Genomic DNA, 17716 nt, shown 5'->3' with positions numbered 1-17716 from the left:
AGTTGTGATAGAGCGTCGCGTCGCGCCCAAGTGACGTCACCAACACACCACAGAGAAACCAGCTCAGGATAGAGTGTCCTGTGTTGCGTCACGAGTGCGTCTCACAGGCCGCTCTTTCCCCGCCCACTCCGGCGCTGTTCCGTCTTTCTGGACCTGGCCGAGCAGGAGGCGCCATCATGGTGAGCGCGCTTAGTGGCGTCCGCGAGTGTCCCATCCGCTGCCATCCTCAGCGAGTCTGGGTCGCAGAGCGGCGGAGGGGTGCGGGTGGTGCCAAGGGAGACTGGGGGATGGGATGGAGTCTTCGACCGGGACTTACCGGAGCCAGAGGCCGGCCCCGGGCGCCTCCAGAGACTCGTCGTTTTTCTTACAAAGTTTGGTTCTGTGATCTGGGCTAATTGCAACTCCCAGTGAGTCCAATCTGACCTGGAACCTTCGGCAGCTCCCTTGCCTTAGTCTTTCGAGTGCTAGGATTCCAGGCGGGACCACTGCGCCCAGTTCCCGTGCATTTGGGAAGTTGACTACTACGGGCAGTGAAACTCCACATTGCCGGGTTTAGGGACAAGCGGACGTCAGTCCTCCCCCGACCCCGTGCTTCCCGGAACAGTGTTCCCAGTGTTTTTGGTCGGAAGGGTGTGTAGTAATCCTGTCCATGCCTTGTGATTTGGGAAGACGTTCATGAGGATGTCTGCCATAGGGTCTTGAAGGTGCAATGAAACCGCTGTTAGTAACTACTTCTGGATGCCAACAACTTAGAAAATTAGTGGGGATAAAATAAACCCGAGCACTTGGCCTTCCTGGGATTTTTTTTTTAAGTAGGTAGTCTTGATTTTTGTCACAGACATAATTACATATCTAGAATGGACTGTTGGCTTCTTTTGACTGCTTTCCAGATTGGGAACTAGTTTTGAGAACATAAACAGAGCCTAACATTTTTTTTGCAGGAATCGCACCTATACTGGGCCCAGAACCCAGGGCTTCACATGCTAAGCAAGTGCTCTAGGGTACACTGAACTAGCAGCATGTCTTGTGCATCTTAGTTTTTACTCTGAGACAGTGATTCAGTGAGTTTCTGGAATCTGAGAGGAATGGCCCTTAGCCCAGACAAAAATCTTACTTGCCTGTATTAAGTGAATTTGTCAATGGTTGGGAAATGTCTCCGTCTAATTTGAATCTTTTGGGGGTTGAATTGTTTGTTAACTAAGTAGTCTGAAAGATAAGAAACAACTACAGGTAGAGGGCGCTTGTTGGAGAGTTAGCTCTATACTAGTTCTTCACCTACCACAGGGTGTTGACATTCGCCACAACAAGGACCGAAAGGTTCGGCGCAAGGAGCCCAAAAGCCAGGACATCTACCTGCGGCTGCTAGTCAAGGTAAGCCCCAGCTATGCCATCATTTTACAGCTCCCGTAGTGAGTGGGGTGGGGAGAGGAGGGGCCTGGACACAGTGTCCCCCACCCTCACCACCAGGAGTTAAGCAGGGTGGGAGCGCTGTGGAGAGGCCTGGCTTTGGAGGAGGTAGTCACATGTTCTGTCTTTTCCTGCCCCTTCTAGCTGTACAGGTTTCTGGCCAGACGCACCAACTCCACCTTCAATCAGGTTGTGCTGAAGAGGTTATTTATGAGCCGCACCAACCGACCACCTCTGTCCCTGTCCCGGATGGTTAGTAGTCGGGCAGGGGCACTTAAGTTCTGGGGTGCTGAGGCCAGCAGAGGATTGCAGACCTCTGCTTTGGCCTCTCTGCCTTGCCTCCTCAAGTGACAAGCCCTTGGTCTTTTTCTACCTGGGGATTTCTCTGATTTGGTTCAGTCCTGGGGTTGTAAAGATTCCAAATCAGTGATATCTGGCAAGCCGTCAGAGGCCTGTTACTGGGGAGAAGGGAGGTTGGTCTTCTGGGTAACAGTGTGGGCACAGAAAGTTTTAACTAGCTTGCCCCTGTCAGATCCGAAAGATGAAGCTTCCTGGCCGGGAGAACAAGACCGCTGTGGTTGTGGGCACTGTCACAGATGATGTGCGGATTCTGGACGTACCCAAGCTGAAGGTGGGTGACCAGCATGGGCCTGGGGGCCATGTTTCTGGCCAAGCTGGAGGCTTTGCTGTGTGCCGGTGGTGCCTTCTATGGGAGCTGTAATCAGGGCCCGTCTTTGTCCCCTCACCACTGTGGAATGGTGTTTGGGTGGAAAGCATTGACGGTGCTTGCCATCCTCTGGAGAGATTTTAGTGACAGTTGTCTATCAGTCTGCTATATGGGGGTGTGGCAGTCCTCAGCTCCTGGTGTGTCTCCTCAGGTGTGCGCATTGCGGGTGAGCAGCCGGGCTCGAAGTCGCATCCTCAAGGCTGGGGGTAAGATCCTCACCTTTGACCAGCTGGCTCTGGAGTCTCCCAAGGGCCGAGGCACTGTGCTCCTGTCTGGTCCTCGGAAGGGCCGAGAGGTCTACCGACATTTTGGCAAGGCCCCAGGAACCCCACACAGCCACACCAAGTGAGTATCAAGGCCTTGTCCTTTGGTAGCTGTTAGTCATAGTGACCACTAGGATGTTGAGTTCACTGGGTGGGGGTGGTCACAACTCAGGGCGAAGTGCCACTTCTGAGGGGTGGGTGCGAAGGCTCAGAAGAGGTTCTCAGCGTGATGGGATCAGGTTCTAGTGGCCACTGAGCTAGGCGTTTCTCACCTCCCTCCCTCCTTCCTTTTCCCACAGACCCTATGTCCGATCCAAGGGCCGGAAGTTTGAGCGTGCCAGAGGCAGAAGGGCCAGCCGAGGCTACAAAAACTAACCCTGGATCCATCTTATGTTAATAAAAATGCTTTGGATGTTGATGGGCCTGTTTGTCCATGATGTTGGGATGGGGCAGGGTGGGATGAGGGCCACCGAGGGGGACACCATTTGATTTGGGTCAGTACAGACCATCTTTGGGGAAGGGGGTGGTGCCTGCTCTACAGGCCCTTCTGCACCTGTGCAGCCCTGCCCTTGATTAGAGCCCTGCCCCTGCTGGGTATTGTGTTAACTACTTCCTCCTAGGATTAGCTTTTCCCAAGATTGACCTGCTGGGGGCTGTGAGGGAAGGCGTGAGAACAGGTGAGGCCCAGCCTCCGCCAGTCTCCGCCGAGATGCCCAGTAGTCCCTCCCCACTGTTTGCACAAGGGGCTGTGGCCTGACTGCTGCGCCCTGTTGGGTGGAGAGCTGCTCGAGGGAGCCTTCTAAGCTGGCCCTCCCACCAGCCGGCCGGGGTCTGTGGACAGAGGCCTGGCCTCACTCCACCTCTGCGTCTGTGGAGCCAGGCGGCTGGAACTGGCTTCCGGCTTCACAGGTACAAGATTCCTGTCCAGGAAGTAGGGCACAGCCAGGAGACGAGAGACTGGTAAGGAACCCAGGCTGGGTTCTCGATGGATTGGAGGGTCTTAGGCTGGTTTTGAGGTAGACTTGGAGATCCTCATTGAAAGCAAGTGCCTGGGGGGGCAGGGGGGGGACAGGCAATGGATTCCTTGTCCCTCTGACAGGCAGACCGCGGAGATCTGTTAGCCTGTGGGAGCTGGGGTGGTTCGCAAGAAAGTTTACTCAGACTTCAAAACTGACTCCTGGCATCAAGTGCTGAGGTTATCTGCCGGGCAGCAATGAAAGGGAGGAGAGAGTGGGTCAGATACCACAGATAAGCCAAAGTGGCAGGCAACCGAGCCATTGGTTCCAAGCTGTAGGGTGACCAAAGACAGGCAAGCAGCCATTTACCAGAAAATGGTTAGGCTGGTAGCCAGCCCTGCCAGGGCAGGCAGGTCATCCTGACAGGACAGGCCTGGAGCAGCCAAGAGCCACCTAAAACTGCTGGGGCTCCAAATTGGAGGTGGTCCTGCGGTTTGGCAGAGGCAAAATGGGAGAGATGGCTGACTGACAGGTGGTAGTGGGCACGTGATCAGATCGATGTGCAATGGTATAGTCTGTAGGGACTGAGTCAGGGACAGCTTCAGGGAGCCGTGTGGATGTTTATAGACCTACCCTGGGGACGTTGGGTGGTCACAAGACCCCAGATGGTCAATCTCCAAAAGCTATCTAGACCCTGCAGGACCTGGCCTCTTGAGGCCTTGCGTGGCTCTAATGGCAGCCTCTCAGCTGGCCGCACTGGAAGGAGAGGAGTTGGGGGCTGACGAGCCAACCCTGACCAAGGCCAGCTCTGCACTCTTGTACTCTGAGGGCCAGCGGCTGGCACTTGAAGCCCTGCTGAGCACTGGTGAGGAGGCCTTCTGGGCCTGCATACAGCAGGAGAGGCTGCCCCCCTTCCTGAGCACAGATGAGGCTCAAGCCCTGGCTACAGCTGCTGAGGACTGGACAGTGCCAAGCCAGGAGCCTGGTGCAGCAGGCACGGGAACGGCCATCACTGATGGGGACGTGGGCAGCCTGACCTACTGGCCTAGGCAATCTGAGGAGCCGGCACCCCTGCTGCGGCTGGGCTGGCCTGAAGACACTGCCTGGAAGGGCATCACCCGGGCACAGCTCTACACCCAGCCACCCAGCGAGGGCCAACCACCCATTAAAGAGTTGATACGCCAGGAAATCCAGGCTGCTCGCAAGGTGGGTGCCACCCCGTGACCAGTACCTAGGCTTTTCCCCATACCCTCCCGAGGCTGTACGCATGTTCCTCTGCACCTGGGACCCGGGCTTTATCCTTTGCCCTCAGTCCTCTTACTCCCTGAGACCTGCTATCTGTGCCTCTGGAGCTAAGTGGTGACCATTTGTCAGTCAGTCTCTTTCACAGCAAACCAGAGACACCTAGCTTCCTCCAGGAAAGCCCCAGGGGCCCTGTAGCTGTCCTGCCCCCACCCCCCCTGAAGCCATATTCCTTAGGTAGTAATCTTGGGGTTTCCATGGCTCCAGTGCCAAGTGGTCTACGCAGGTTAATATGTGCGGCCTTCTGAGAGTGGAGGTTGTGGAGAAACGGCCGATGCAGCTCATTGTTCTGAGTGACCTGGTTGATGAGTCATGCCACCATAACCGTCCGCCTCCAGGGCACACCTTAGTGGCCTAGGCTTCCTGGTCACCAGCACCCAGCCCTAACCCGGAGCCATGGATCTTTGGCATTCTAAAGGACAATATGGGATCGACAATCTGTGGGATTAAAAGATGAGCTTTTAGGCAACGGGTCTCCTAAAAGGGCAGCCTGGGCCTCACTCCATGCAGGGAAGAGGCAGGGTGGGAATCTCCCTGCCATCCCTGAGCGTCCCATGGAAGCCTGTGTCTTCAGAGCACCTTGCCCGCGGTGCCACAATCCCCCTTCCCTGCCCTAGCTGGTGGCTGTCGTCATGGACGTCTTCACCGATCCTGACCTGCTCAGAGACATGGTGGATGCTGCCACGCGCCGATGGATTCCTGTCTACTTACTTCTTGACCACCAGCACCTGCCTGCCTTCCAGGCACTGGCCCAGCAGTTAGGGGTGAACTTGTGGACCACTGAGGTAGGAGCCAGGCCAGAGCCATCTAAATGTCCCTGTTCCTCAGAGGGGGACATTTCTTGGGGTTCCCTGAGATCTGAGACCCATGGCTCTGGGGATGGGCGTGGCGGTTGTCCCGTAGTAGGAATCCTTGATCCAGAGCTAGTTATCCTTGGATTTAAGATGTGCTACCAGTGGCCCTGGGGATGCTGGGCCAGTATCCGTGGCATCATAGAATATGCCCTTTCCCAGAACCTGGATATCCGGACCGTGCGGGGCCACACCTTCCAGAGCCGCAGGCGTCGGCAGGTGAGCGGTCACGTGCGGGAGAAGTTCCTGCTGCTGGACGGTGACAGGGTCATCTCGGGATCCTACAGGTGTGTCCCCTCATGACACCCTGTGCTCAGCCCTCCCTCCGCATGCTCAGAGGACAGGGGAGGGGATTGTGATGGTGGAGCGTCCTTCCTGGGTCTCTGCACTCCACTCTCATCTCTACAGTGAGTCCACACTCATCCAGGAAAGGAGGTTGTTCTGCCACAGAGAGCGCTTAGGGCTGTCTCTGCTGTGGGCCAGGTGAGTGGCCTTGGGAATCCCAACTTGGGAAACTGAGGCTGGACTCTGGGTGCCGATAGCTGGTTTCAGCTCCTAAGCCTGCCAGCTCCTAGCTGTGTGACTTCAGGTGACTTCCTCCTTCCTGTTCTGTGGCACCCCTCAGGATGAGATGCTAGGGGTCAGAATCTTGGCGCCCGGAGCCTCAGCCCTGCCTCTCCACCCAGCGGATGTCAGTGGTGTGTCCCTTACCCACTCAACATCACGACAATCCCGGAATCCTCCAGACATGGCCAGGTGCCCACGGAAAGAGGTGCCTACCAGGAACCACTCTTCTGGAAGGGTACAGAAGGCCGTACTCAGCAGATTTGAGGACACAGCTGCCTGCATTCACCTGGCCAGTGGTGGGAACGTGCATTTCCGGCAAGTTCCCACCAAGGACTGACCCTGCCGGTCCTGGTCCTGTTCAGCTTTTGCGACCCCAACCCCAGCCCCAAGACCACACTGCTTTGGAGTGACGCTCTCATCCTGCCATTGCCAGAGGACAGAGCGGTGGCCAACACATGACCTAAGTGCTTCAGAGCTGGATGCGGGTGACACGCAACAGAAAGAAGATCACAGAGGTCAAAGCCATCCTTAGCTGTGTAGAGAATTGGAAGTCATCCTGGCACGCAGGGAACCCTGCCTCAAAAATCACCAAAAAAAAAAAAAGTCCTCTGAAACCCCATTTGGTATTATTGATATTACCGCATGTCACGGACTCTTAAGGTGACGCCAACATAAAGAAGCATCTGCGAACACTTGAAAAGATGTGCGTCTTAGGACCAATGGGGCATAGCTGACCAGTGAGAGTCACAGGCCACACCCCACACGATGGGATGCCAGAGGCTTTGCCTGCCTGCCTCCCATGCGTCCTGGAATGGAGGGAGCCAGGGCCACAGAAGGTAGACCTCGCCTCTGGCCGTTTAATGGGGAAAAGGGATGGAGGCGGAGGCCCGGGGCACAGCCCCAGGCCCTGCAGTTCCTGTGGGTCATGGCCAGTATTGAAGCAGCAGCAGCAGGCCCAGGAGCAGCTGCAGACCCAGAGACAGGCTGGTAACCCCCGTGGCCAGGCTAGCCCCCCTGTTGCAAAGGTGGCCAGAACAGCAGGTGGTGGTGAGGCTGTAGGTGAGGCCCATGTAGCTGATGGGTTCCTCGCGACCACAGCTGGTGGAGTGCACGCAGCCTTTGTTGATGATGGGCCCCACACCCTGGGCTACTCCGTGGCCTATGAAGCAATCTTCGTCATCCCCACAGCGCATGTGTGTGCCAGGGCACCGAGCGGAGTCAGTCAGCTCACAGAAGACGCAGTCCTTGATGCCCGTCGCACCTAGGCAAAGAACTAACACCAGAAGCAGCGGCCAGCCAAGGACCATGGTGGCCTGGCGGCGTGGATAGCACCCAAGCCAGGCCGGGGCCTTCCTTGACCTCCTGGATGGCCGAGCGTGACCTCCTGGAACACCTCCTGCCCCTCGTCCTGGCCTCGGGGGTCAGGAGTTGGAGTGTTTCTGGTTCCCAACACAATGTGTCCTTCTCAGGATCTCTTGAGTCCTTGGGTTGGAGATGGGCCAGCACCCCTGCCCACAAGCCTTTGGGCCAGGGAACTCAGTGACCTCACAGATGCTCAGGGTTCCTTGTTGGCCAGGGGTGGGGGTGGGGGAGGGGTTGCGGCCTGGCCCACCACAGGCTGAAGGGACCAGAACTGTCACCTGGCAAGGTAAGGATGCCTGAAGGATACTCAGGTAATGCGGACTTGTTTCTGCCGTGATAAGTTCGGCCCGCCCGTGGCAATCTCACTTTGCCGATGGCCCACTGAGGCCAGATGGTAGTGTTTGCCGCCTGCAGGACCCCTGGATGTTCAAATTTACACGGGAGGTGTTAAAGTCACGGTCATGTGACCTGGGGCCCTAGTGGGCCCCATGCAGGCATTTGCCACTGTGTAGCAGAAGTGCATCTTGGATCCTGATGGAGAGTGTGTATGCTTAGGAAATGCAACCTTTCTGGTGAACCTGTGGAAATGGTCCTGTGGGTATTAGAAGATCAGCCTTGCAGGGTGGTGGTGGCTCACGCCTGTAATCCCAGCACTCTGGGAGGCAGAGGCAGGTGGATCTCTGAGTTCGAGGCCAGCCTGGTCTATAGAGTGAGTTCCAGGACAGCCAGGGCTACACAGAGAAACCCTGTCTTGAAAAAAAAACCAAATCCAAAAAAAACCAAAATAAATAAAAAATAAAAAAATAGAAGATCAGCCTTGTGGTAAACTGGGGCTCTGAGATGTCCCTCAGTGGGACAGAACTTATCTAACTTTAGGTGGTCAGTATAAAGTTTTCCTGGGTCTTGTTGTTTGTTTTTGTTTTGAGATAGTCTTATGTAGCCTAGGGTTTTTTGGAACAATGTAGCTGAGGCCGGGCTTGAGCTCCTAATCCTCCTGTCTCAGCCTCCTAAGTACTCAGATTACAGGCTTCTATCACCACGTTGTCCCCAGGTTGGTTGTGACTAGCCGTAAGGTAGATGATTGGCCTTATTGTCCTTTTCCCCAGAGGAGCTGAGGCCTGTGAGATCATATCCCAAGGTCACGGGACCTGGGGAACTAACGTGGGTGCCACAGTCCTGACTGTCGCCTTCCATTCCTAGCTTCACGTGGAGTGACTCACGCCTGCACCGGGGCCTGGTGACCTTGCTCACTGGAGAAATCGCAGATGCCTTCAGCCAGGAGTTCCGTGTCCTGTACGCGGCCTCTCAGCCGCTCCCACCAGCACCAGCCCGAAGCCCTCTGTTCAGTCCTCCCGAGGGCCCACAGCTGCCCCGAAGCCCACACCGTGTGGCCTCGCGCTGTCCTGTGGCCCCTGTAGCGCCCTTGCTGTCTGATGGGCCTTTGGCTCACCGCCTCACTGCCTGTCACATCCTCGAGGGGGACAAACGGGAAAGCCCCGCCACCATAGGGCCAGCTCTCAGTGACATCTTGAGGAGCGTTCAGCGCACCAGGACAACCAGTGGTCCCCCAACCCGACCCAGCCGCTCCCTGTGGGACCTTAGCCGCCTGTCCCAGCTCTCTGGCTCCAGTGATGGTGACAATGAGGTGAGACCCCCTGATGAGGACTAGGACTGAGGCACCGAAGCCAAGAGACAGAGGCCCTGCTGGGATGCCAGAAGCAGGAAGCAGGTTTCCTTTTGAAAGAGAGTTGTAGAGCTGAGGCTGGCCTTCAACTGATTCTCCTGCCGCCACATTCCTTGTGTTGGGATGACAGGCGTGCACCACCATGCCTGACTACATTGGTCAAACTTAACCTATCTATTTCACAGATGGGGAAACTGAGGCACCTGAGAGGGGTTGGAACTTAGCTCTGACTCTTTCCCTATAGGACTTGTTGACTTCCTACATGTGACTGTCCTTAGGGTGTTGGGGAAACGGAGGGGGGCAGGGAGCTGAGAATCTGTCTGCAGTTGTATGGAGAGTGAGGATCTGGCTGAGTCCAGTTTAGCTGCTTGGATAGTCCTGGGTGGGAAATGAGTCTCTGAGCCTCAGTTTCTCTCTCTGTGGGTCATATTGTTGCACGAGGAAAAGCAGAGCCATGTGGGAGAGACGGTAGCCTTACCCAGAATGCAGCAGAGAGGATTAGATCCCTCAGTGAGTTAACCCCTGCTGGCCTCAGTTTTCCCAATCTGTTCCCTGATTGGGACAGAGTCCCTTCCGTCAGATTTGTCAGTGAAGTTAGACCTAAAGGAAAAGGAGTGGGCGGCCGGTCAAGGTCCTTGCCTCGCCTCCACCAGGCCCTCTCCTCCCTTGGCAAATATTTGTTGCCCCGCCCCGATGGGCCACAGCTACTTCCTGTTCTTCCCCAGCTCCGGGCAAGAGGAAAGGCATCCCCTGTGGGTCTGGGGCACCGGGCCTCCCTCTTATGCCCCCCTGGCTCTGGAAGCTTCCCTTCATCTTCCTCATCTCCTCTGCTGTCATCTCTCCCTCCTCTCTCTACCTGTCACCCCTCCTCCCCTTCCTGTTTCCTCTCCTCTCTTCCATCTCCTCCCTGGTATCGGCCATCCACCTCCTCCTTTACCTCCTCCTTCCTTCCATTTCCAACTCCTCCTCCCTCCTCCACCTGCACCTCCTCCCTCTTCCACCTCTAACTCCTCCCTCCTCCACCTCCAACTCCTCCCTCCTCTACCCTAACTCCTCCCTCCTCCACCTCCAACTCCTCCCTCTTCCACTTCTAACTCCTCCCTCCTCTACCTCCAACTCCTCCCTCCACCTCCTAACTCCTGTCTCTCTCCCTCCAAATCTCCTCCGTGCCCTCCCATCTTACTCTGCCTTACTTCTTCCTTGTCTCTCACCCTTTGTCCCTTTTCCCTCATTTCTGGGCCCCAAGATATTCTCCCCTCTAGTGTGTGTGTGTTCCTGTGGTTGTAGGTGTGTTCACTGGTGTGTGCCTGTTGAGGCCAGATGTCAATCTCAGGGTCTTCCTGTCACTCTCCCCCTTAGTGTTCAAGACCTGTCTCTCACTATTCTTGGAGCCTCGGGGTTCACTCGTCTCTGCCCTCCAGCTCTAAGATTGTTATTGGTGGTCTCCACATGTTACCTACTGAGCCACCTCTTAGCCTCTCCCCCCTCCCCTTATTTTGACATGGGTTTTATGTGATCCGGGCTGGTCTTGAGCTTCTGATGCCCTGCTGCCACCTCCCGAGTGCCCGTCGTGATTGGTCTATACAGTGCTGAGGATCGGTGTGTGCACAAGGCGCTAGCACCCCACCAGCTCAGCCCCAGCACCCCACCAGCTCAGCCCCAGCACCCCACCAGCTCAGCCCCAGCACCCCACCAGCTCAGCCCCAGCAACCACTCACCTCTTTTTTTCTTCACAGCCCAAGAAGCCCTGGGACTCCAAGGACACTCCGGCCAGGGCCCTGATGAGGCAGCGGGGCACCGGAGGTGGGCCCAGAGCTGAGGTGGACTTCCGGGCACAGCCCTGGGGTGGCCCCCTACCCTTGATTCCAGCTCGCCGCCTGCGTTACCTATCCCCAGCCCAGAGGAGATTGGGGGACAACGCCACCACATCAGACTGGGCCTCTGGCTCAGGCTCTGGAAGGAGACGCTAACCGGAGCCCTGGCCAGCCATGGGTCAGTTTAGGGCGCCACCCGGACAGTGGCTGTGTCTGAGGCCTCTAGTCTAGGATCTTGGCAGCAGAAGGGATTGGTCTTAATTGATCTAGAATTGGGTGAGCTCACCAGAGCTAAGGGCTCAGTGTTACCATCTGGGAAATGGGCAGAGGGTTCCGGAGCAGCAGAGAGGGCTGCTGCAGACAGGCTCAGCTGCCTCACCGTGTGCTGTATAGAGAGATAGTGGGGCAACCCCACGGCAGAGAAGATGCGGATAAAGTGAGTCCAGGAGAGGAGAATTATGGGGATAGAGGTTAAGGGGGGGATAGGCAAAGCTGAAAAAAAAACCATAGGTCTGGAAAGTACTGGGGACACTACGACACTAGAATATGTCTGGAGTTTTCTGTGGGAGCTAAGGGAGGGGGGCCTCAGAGTGCTTCCCTGTATTTCTGCTCAGATTAAACTCCAACAGCACAGACATGTGTCTCCTCCACAACCCTCCCAAACCTACCGTTGCCTTCCCTGCCCCACCCCCTCCTGCTCCAGAGTCCAGACTCCAGCACCCTCCCAAGCTCTCCTTCAGACCCAGGGTTCCCCTCAGGTCTAGGGGTCCAGCCTGTGGGACAGTGGACTTGGCATCCTGTTGAATTCAAGTTCAAGAACCCCTTGCCCAAGTTCCCCAGCCCCTTGTATCTCGTGTTGTTGCTGTGATACGGTCACTGAGGAGCTCAGGCTACATGTGAATTTGCAATCCCCCTGCCTCTACCTCCCAAGCGTGGGGTGATCCGTGAGTCACACTGCCTTCTGCAGTGCATTCTGTCTGTGTGGTGTGTGGCTGGCGGCTCTGCCTGCCTGCACCCCATGCCTGCCCTGGAGAGTCAGCACAGAGGAAGGAGTTGCTGGAGTGACAAGTTTATTGTGAGGATCCTGGGTTGGGGTCATCGGAGGCTAGGCCCGGGCTGGGGCTGGGTTCAGGGTCAGGCTCGCCATCGCCGTCGGGGCTGCTGTCCTCTTCAGACTTGTCCCAGGGGAAGCTTGGCAGCCCATGCATCCGCTCCCGGTAGACACGGTCAAAAGCCTCGCTCTGCGCCACAGTGAAGTGGTTCTTCCAGTCACCACTGATCCCTGGAAGGGGACAAAGGAAGAGACCAGTGAGGAGCTGCCGGGGTACCCCTCTTCCTCTCAGCTTGTAGTGGCTATTCCTGGTTGTCAACTTGACTATATCTGGAATGAACTACAATCTAGAATCGGAAGGCTCACCTATGATCCTAATCTGGAGGCTCAGAGATATAAGTTTCTGACCTGGATCTTGGCATGGAGACCTTGAAGCATAGTGGCTATGAATTCCAGAAGATTAAGACAAGGAGATCTCCGAGTTCAAGATCTTCTGGGATTAAAGGCATGGAGACCCACACGCCTGTAATCTGAGCCACACCCTCTGCTGGAGATACATAAGGACATTGGTCTTTTGGATTTGGTTTTTTTTTCGAGACAGGATTTCTCTGTGTAGTTCTGGCTGTCCTGGAACTCACTCTGTAGACCAGGCTGGCCTTGAACTCAGAAATCCACCTGCCTCTGCCTCCCAGAGTACTGGGATTACAGGCGTGCGCCACCACCGCCCGGCTACATAAGGCCATTGGAAGAAGGAAGATTTACTCACTCTTCCTTGCCTGCTTGCCTCGTGGGACTGAGCAACTGCTAGATCCTTGGACTTCCATCCACAACTGCTGCTGACCATTGTTGGGGGAGTTGGACTATAGACTGTAAGTCATCGACAAATTCCCTAACTATATAGAGACTGCCCATACATTCTGTGACTCTAGAGAACCCAAACTAATACAGATGTGCCTTCAACCTCCCTCACCATGTCCAACCACACCACCTGTGTCAGCTGCCCAGAGCCCCCCATACTTCCCACCTCTTTCCCTTACACCTAGGTGACCCCATGACAGCCCTGTTCTTTGACCTCAACCTCCCAGATACCCTCTTAGAACTCGCCTCCCTCTTGGCACCCAAACACCCCTTTAACAGCCGGTGTCACCTCCTCTGGGGAGCTGTCTCTGCCAGCACAAGACTCTCGCCCAAGTTCCCTTCAGACACCCAACATGGTCTCAACATTCTTCTGACTTAACAATGGCCAGGCTACCCGAGCCAGGCAATCTAGAGGCTTCACATGAATGGACCAGCCTGAGGCCCTCACAGCCAGCGAGCTGTCTCAGTGAGGCGCCCTGCAGCCCTGCAAGCATGCAGTCCTGAGTCCTGGTCCCTCGTATCGCCATGACGACTAGGCATCCACCTCTTGCCTGCGTGGAAAACGCTCTTTCCAGTAGCTTGCTATATTTTAGTCACATGCTGTGTGACCTCCTGTGAGGCGAGGCAGCTCCCTGAAGGATTCCCAAGTTTAGAACATGAAATCGCACAGCAGACAAGGGATTGAACTGAATCACCTGGGCATCCTGTGTTGCAGTTGCTTTGTTTAGAGACAGAATCTCTAGTACCCCAGGCTGGCCTCAAGTCTAGCACACTGAATTATTCTGCACTGGGTACTAACTAATAAAAAGGTTCCTGGGGACTTTCACCTCACATTGCTAGAGCCCTGCTTTGGCCCCACTTGGGATCCTTTGTTCCAGGGGGAGGCTCAGATGCAGGCAGGTCAGCAGGCGGGGCCAGACCTCCTGCTGAGAGTGAAGACCTGAGGCCCTGTACACTTCACATGGCTTCTGGGAAAATGGAGGCCCAGAACGCTGTGAAATTGGCTCGAGGCCCACAGTGGTACCTTTGCGCAGGAACGCCCCCTGGCGGTGGTCTAGCAGGCTGGCCGGCAGCAGCGTATAGTTGGACATGGTATTGGCCTTCATGGCTGCAAACGCTGAATGGGCCACCACAGAGCTCAGGGCCTCTTCACCCAGTGGCCGGCCCAGGAACTCACAGACTCGTTGCACGGAGCCTCGCAGGTCCTGAGGTAGGAAGAGAGCTGTCAGTGGAGTGGGGACCACTTTGTTTAGCCTGGAGTGGTTCCTGACTCTCTGCCTCAGTTTCCCCATCTCCCAGCCAATGTGTTGGGCCTCCCTGTTCTCGAGGGTTCTGCAGGAGGTGGGGGAGCGTAGGCTGATAGAAATCAGCTCAGCAGTGTACAGAGAATGCTGCTGTGTGTGTGAAGCAAACACTGTGTGTGTATGCGTGGGGCTGCTCTGCTCCCCCCACCGCCCCGCATGCCCAGCCACTAGTCTCTGTCTAGCCTTCCCTGTCTGCCTCAGCCCAGATGCCTGTCTGTCTTCATCCTTGTCCTTTCTGCCCGCCTGTCTTGCCTGTCTTCTTGTGCACATCCCCTCATCTCTGTGTCCCAGTGTCCCCCATCCTGGTCCACCAGATCATCCTCTCCCTGGCCAGACCCTGACCCTCCCCTCTGAAACCCCAGCCTGCCTGCCTCTGGCCTCCTGCCCCCTCAGTTCCAGTGATCCGGTGGCTTCCCAGGACATAGGGCAGAGCCCCCTTCCCCAAACCTAGCTTTCAAGAGTGGTTTGGTGTGAACCCCTTCTTCCCATACCACTGTTCCCACACTTTCCTCCCTCTGGATCTTGGCACAAGATCTCTTGATTTGCCCTTTGTCACTGATAAACTCAACTGCCGCTTTCCTCAGGACTCCTGGCTCAAATCCATGGGCCTCAGCCCTCATTCACATTTGTGCTGATCGACCTTGGAAGAAATGTCACACCCTAGTCGGCAAACACAGGTCCAGAGATAGCAAGACACTTGGTCAAAGCCTCACAGCCTAGAAGCACAGACTCCCGCACCCCACAGGTCCCCTCAATCTCACAGCCATCGCGGCATCCAGTGCCCTGCATAGCTGGTCATGGCACAGCCCCACAGCCTGCCTTTCCAGGCCATTCCTGGTTTCATAACCCTTTATTCTCTGAGCCGCGGGCCTGTCCCAGAAACACGTGTGTGGGCGGTGCCTCACGCCCCAGGAGTGGCCCAGAAGCTGTCTAGGCTCCACGGCCCAGTTTCTGCTTTGGAGAATAAAGGCTGAGGAAATGCAGGGAGGGAGACATGGTGCTGAAACCCTTTCCAGAACTTGCTATCAGAAGAAATGTATCAGGGTAGAATATGGGGGCTGCAGGGAATTGCTGTGTGTCTTAGAAAAACAACCAAACCACTCTAGAGCACTAAAGTTCCAGTTTCCTCCCCTGAACATGGCTAATAGCATACCATGGTAAACCTAAAAAGAAAAATTACAATTTTCACAGCTTAAAATGGGTGAGCCGTTGCCATTTTAATATATATATTTATAACTTTGAAAATGTTTTTTGAGCTGGGCAGTGGTGGCACACGCCTTTAGTCCCAGCACTTGGAATGCAGAGGCAGGCAGATTTCTGAGTTCGAAGCCAGCCTGGTCTACAGAGTGAGTTCCAGGACAGCCAGGGCTACACAGAGAAACCCTGTCTCGGAAAAAAAGAAAGAAAGAAAGAAAGAAAGAAAAAGAAAGAAAGAAAGAAAGAAAGAAAGAAAGAAAGAAAGAAAGAAAGAAAGAAAAAGAAAGAAAAGAAAAAAGAAGAAATGCTTTTATTACATTTGTGTGTGTGTGTGTGTGTGTGTGTGCGCGCGCGCGCGCGCGCACGCGCGCGCTGATTATATGTACATGTGGAGGTCAGAGGACAACCAGCAGGGGTCAGAAGGGGTCCCTCCTTCCACACTTGGAGATTGAACTCAGGCTGTCAGGCTTGGCAGCAAGTGACTTTCCCCTTTGAGTCAACATGTTAACTCTTTTAAACTTTAAAAAAAATATGCATATGAGTGTTTTACCCGCTAGTATGTATGTATGTATGCATGCATGTATACCATGTGGGCTACAGAGGCCAGAAAAGGTCATCAAATGCCCTGAGACTGGAGTTGTAGGCAACTGTGAGCCACCAGGTGAGCGCCGGACAGAAGCCCAGTCACATGCCGGAAGCCCAGTCACGGGCCGGAAGCCCAGTCACGGGCCAGAAGCCCAGTCACTTGAGTCTGCAGCAGCAGCAGCCAGACTTGCCCACTGAGCCTTCTCTCTGGGCTTTTCTTTGATTGTTTGGGTTTTAGTTGTCGCTTTTTGTTTTGTCTTTCAGGCTTTTGAGGCAGGGTCTCACTCTGTAGCTCTGGCTGGCTGTGAACCTGCAGACGGCAGGCACTGGCTCTCCACATAACTAGTCTGATTTGCCCTTACTCAGACCCTAGCTAGTCATTCCCACTGAGACAAGGCTGGACCGGGCTCGGGTGGGTCCAGTGCGCAGGGCCAGTCACATGCCTCACAGCCCTGCTCCGGGTCACCCTCCTCACTGGTCCTGAGGAGGACACTCCCTATGCACTGAGAATCTACGGAGGTGACTGGTTTGTAATTCTAAGACTATAAAATGTTTCTCCAGAAGCCAGACCTGGTGGCACAAGCCTGTTGCCTCGGTCACTGGCGCCTGCAGGAGGGCTGACAGTTCAAGGCCTTCAGGGAGACATAGTGAGAACCTAATGTTAACAAACAAGGGCTAAGGGTGGAGAATTCTTGCCGAGAATCTCCCACTGAGCACCTGAGGAGGACCTCACTTGCCTAATGTGAGTTCAGTCCCTCAAACTGAAAAGTCGTGGTGGAGTATGTCTGTGATACTAGCCCTTGGGCACTTGGGGAGGCTGAGTGGGGGATGGGATAGGAGAATGTCTCACTCCCCTGAGACAGTGCTTGCTTAGCATTTGGAGAGGCTGCGGTTTGATCCCAAGCACTGCATACACCAGACATGGTGGCAAACTCCTGCAATCTCAGGAGTTGGAAACAGAATTAGTTCAAGGTCAGGGCTGGAGAGATGGCTCGGCAGTTAAGAGCACTGACTGCTCTTCCGAAGGTCCTGAGTTCAAATTTCAGCAACCACATGGTGGTTCACAACCATCCATAATGAGATCTGATGCCCTCTTCTGGTGTGTCTGAAGACAGCTACAGTGTACTTACAGATAATAAATAAATCTTAAAAACAAATTCAAGGTCATCTTCAGATACTTGGGCTACATGAGACTTAGAGTGATGGAAGAGAGGAGAGAGGGGGGAGGTGGAGGAGGAGGAAGATGAGGAAGAGGAGGATGAGGTTTCCCCAGGGCCTTTGCACTGGCTGCTCCATCCGGAGACTCTCCCCAGTGCTTGCTTTCGCCTGTTGCTGTCTCTGTGGCCATCCCGGCTGATCTTGAGTGGATTTGCTCCATCTGCCTATTGTCACCCCTTCCCTATCCCCAGACCCCCAGAAGTTTTGTTTCCTGGTACAGAGACTAGTAGGAAGTTGGCAGGGGTCTAGGTATGCGTGGTGAGGTGAGGGAGGAGGGCCAAGGGCAGACACCAGACAAACCTACCTGCTGCAGCTCCTCGTAGGTAAGAAACAGGAAGTTCTCTTGGTTCTGCATCCGGATCCAGCCCTTGATGTGGTCAAACCAGGAGCCAAACTGCACTGCAGGCAACGGAGGGTGTGTGAGGGCCACACGGCTCCCAGGGCCAGGCTGCACACGCCACTCTCTCCTGGCTGCCTGGAGCCTTTCAGCCAGGGTTAGAGACCCACCCGAGCCAGCTCCCGGCTGTGCGGCCCACCCCTGCACCGTCCATCCCATATCTCTGCTCTTCT

General features: G+C 55.3%; 4 protein-coding genes across 4 annotated transcripts in view; 2 read left to right on the top strand and 2 right to left on the bottom strand.

Moving 5' to 3' along the window:
* Positions 1-27: 27 nt before the first annotated feature.
* Positions 28-2815, top strand: Rpl18 (ribosomal protein L18). The gene is made up of 6 exons (XM_052162917.1): positions 28-179; positions 1285-1371; positions 1552-1659; positions 1940-2038; positions 2286-2479; positions 2697-2815. Exons 1-6 carry the CDS (start codon positions 177-179, stop codon positions 2770-2772), a joined length of 567 nt encoding a protein of 188 aa, XP_052018877.1. The 5' UTR covers positions 28-176; the 3' UTR covers positions 2773-2815.
* A 1270-nt stretch (positions 2816-4085) lies between these two features.
* On the top strand, positions 4086-11465 carry Fam83e (family with sequence similarity 83 member E). Its single transcript, XM_052178698.1, has 5 exons — positions 4086-4559; positions 5273-5440; positions 5669-5793; positions 8636-9080; positions 10856-11465. Exons 1-5 carry the CDS (start codon positions 4086-4088, stop codon positions 11087-11089), a joined length of 1446 nt encoding a protein of 481 aa, XP_052034658.1. The 3' UTR covers positions 11090-11465.
* On the bottom strand, positions 6908-7380 carry Spaca4 (sperm acrosome associated 4). Its single transcript, XM_052178710.1, has one exon. The coding sequence runs from the start codon at positions 7378-7380 to the stop codon at positions 6997-6999; it is 384 nt and encodes a 127-aa protein (XP_052034670.1). The 3' UTR covers positions 6908-6996.
* A 528-nt stretch (positions 11466-11993) lies between the features above and the next one.
* Positions 11994-17716, bottom strand: part of Sult2b1 (sulfotransferase family 2B member 1) — a 30513-nt gene continuing 24790 nt past the window's right edge. Inside the window, exons 5-7 of the mRNA XM_052162845.1 lie at positions 17451-17545; positions 13867-14047; positions 11994-12215 (exon numbers count right to left, since the gene is read on the bottom strand). Of these exons, the coding sequence (XP_052018805.1) occupies positions 12004-12215; positions 13867-14047; positions 17451-17545 (488 nt within the window). The 3' untranslated portion in view covers positions 11994-12003. The remainder of the gene's footprint in view (positions 12216-13866; positions 14048-17450; positions 17546-17716) is intronic.

This window comes from Apodemus sylvaticus, chromosome 1 (assembly GCF_947179515.1).
Source record: "Apodemus sylvaticus chromosome 1, mApoSyl1.1, whole genome shotgun sequence".
Taxonomy (NCBI): Eukaryota; Metazoa; Chordata; class Mammalia; order Rodentia; family Muridae; genus Apodemus; species Apodemus sylvaticus.
Note: the sequence above shows the minus strand (reverse complement) of the source record. Positions and strands in the feature narration are given on the sequence as shown.

What these genes read in the sequence shown, in the direction of transcription:
- Fam83e (XM_052178698.1), top strand. Translation starts at nt 4,086, where the DNA reads ATGGCAGCCTCTCAGCTGGCCGCACTGGAAGGAGAGGAGTTGGGGGCT. An exon ending in AAATCCAGGCTGCTCGCAAG is followed by an intron (nt 4,560 to 5,272) that starts GTGGGTGCCACC and finishes TCCCTGCCCTAG; the next exon opens with CTGGTGGCTGTCGTCATGGA. An exon ending in GTCATCTCGGGATCCTACAG is followed by an intron (nt 5,794 to 8,635) that starts GTGTGTCCCCTC and finishes TTCCATTCCTAG; the next exon opens with CTTCACGTGGAGTGACTCAC.
- Spaca4 (XM_052178710.1), bottom strand. Translation starts at nt 7,380, where the DNA reads ATGGTCCTTGGCTGGCCGCTGCTTCTGGTGTTAGTTCTTTGCCTAGGT.
- Rpl18 (XM_052162917.1), top strand. An exon ending in ACCTGCGGCTGCTAGTCAAG is followed by an intron (nt 1,372 to 1,551) that starts GTAAGCCCCAGC and finishes TGCCCCTTCTAG; the next exon opens with CTGTACAGGTTTCTGGCCAG. An exon ending in ACCCCACACAGCCACACCAA is followed by an intron (nt 2,480 to 2,696) that starts GTGAGTATCAAG and finishes CTTTTCCCACAG; the next exon opens with ACCCTATGTCCGATCCAAGG.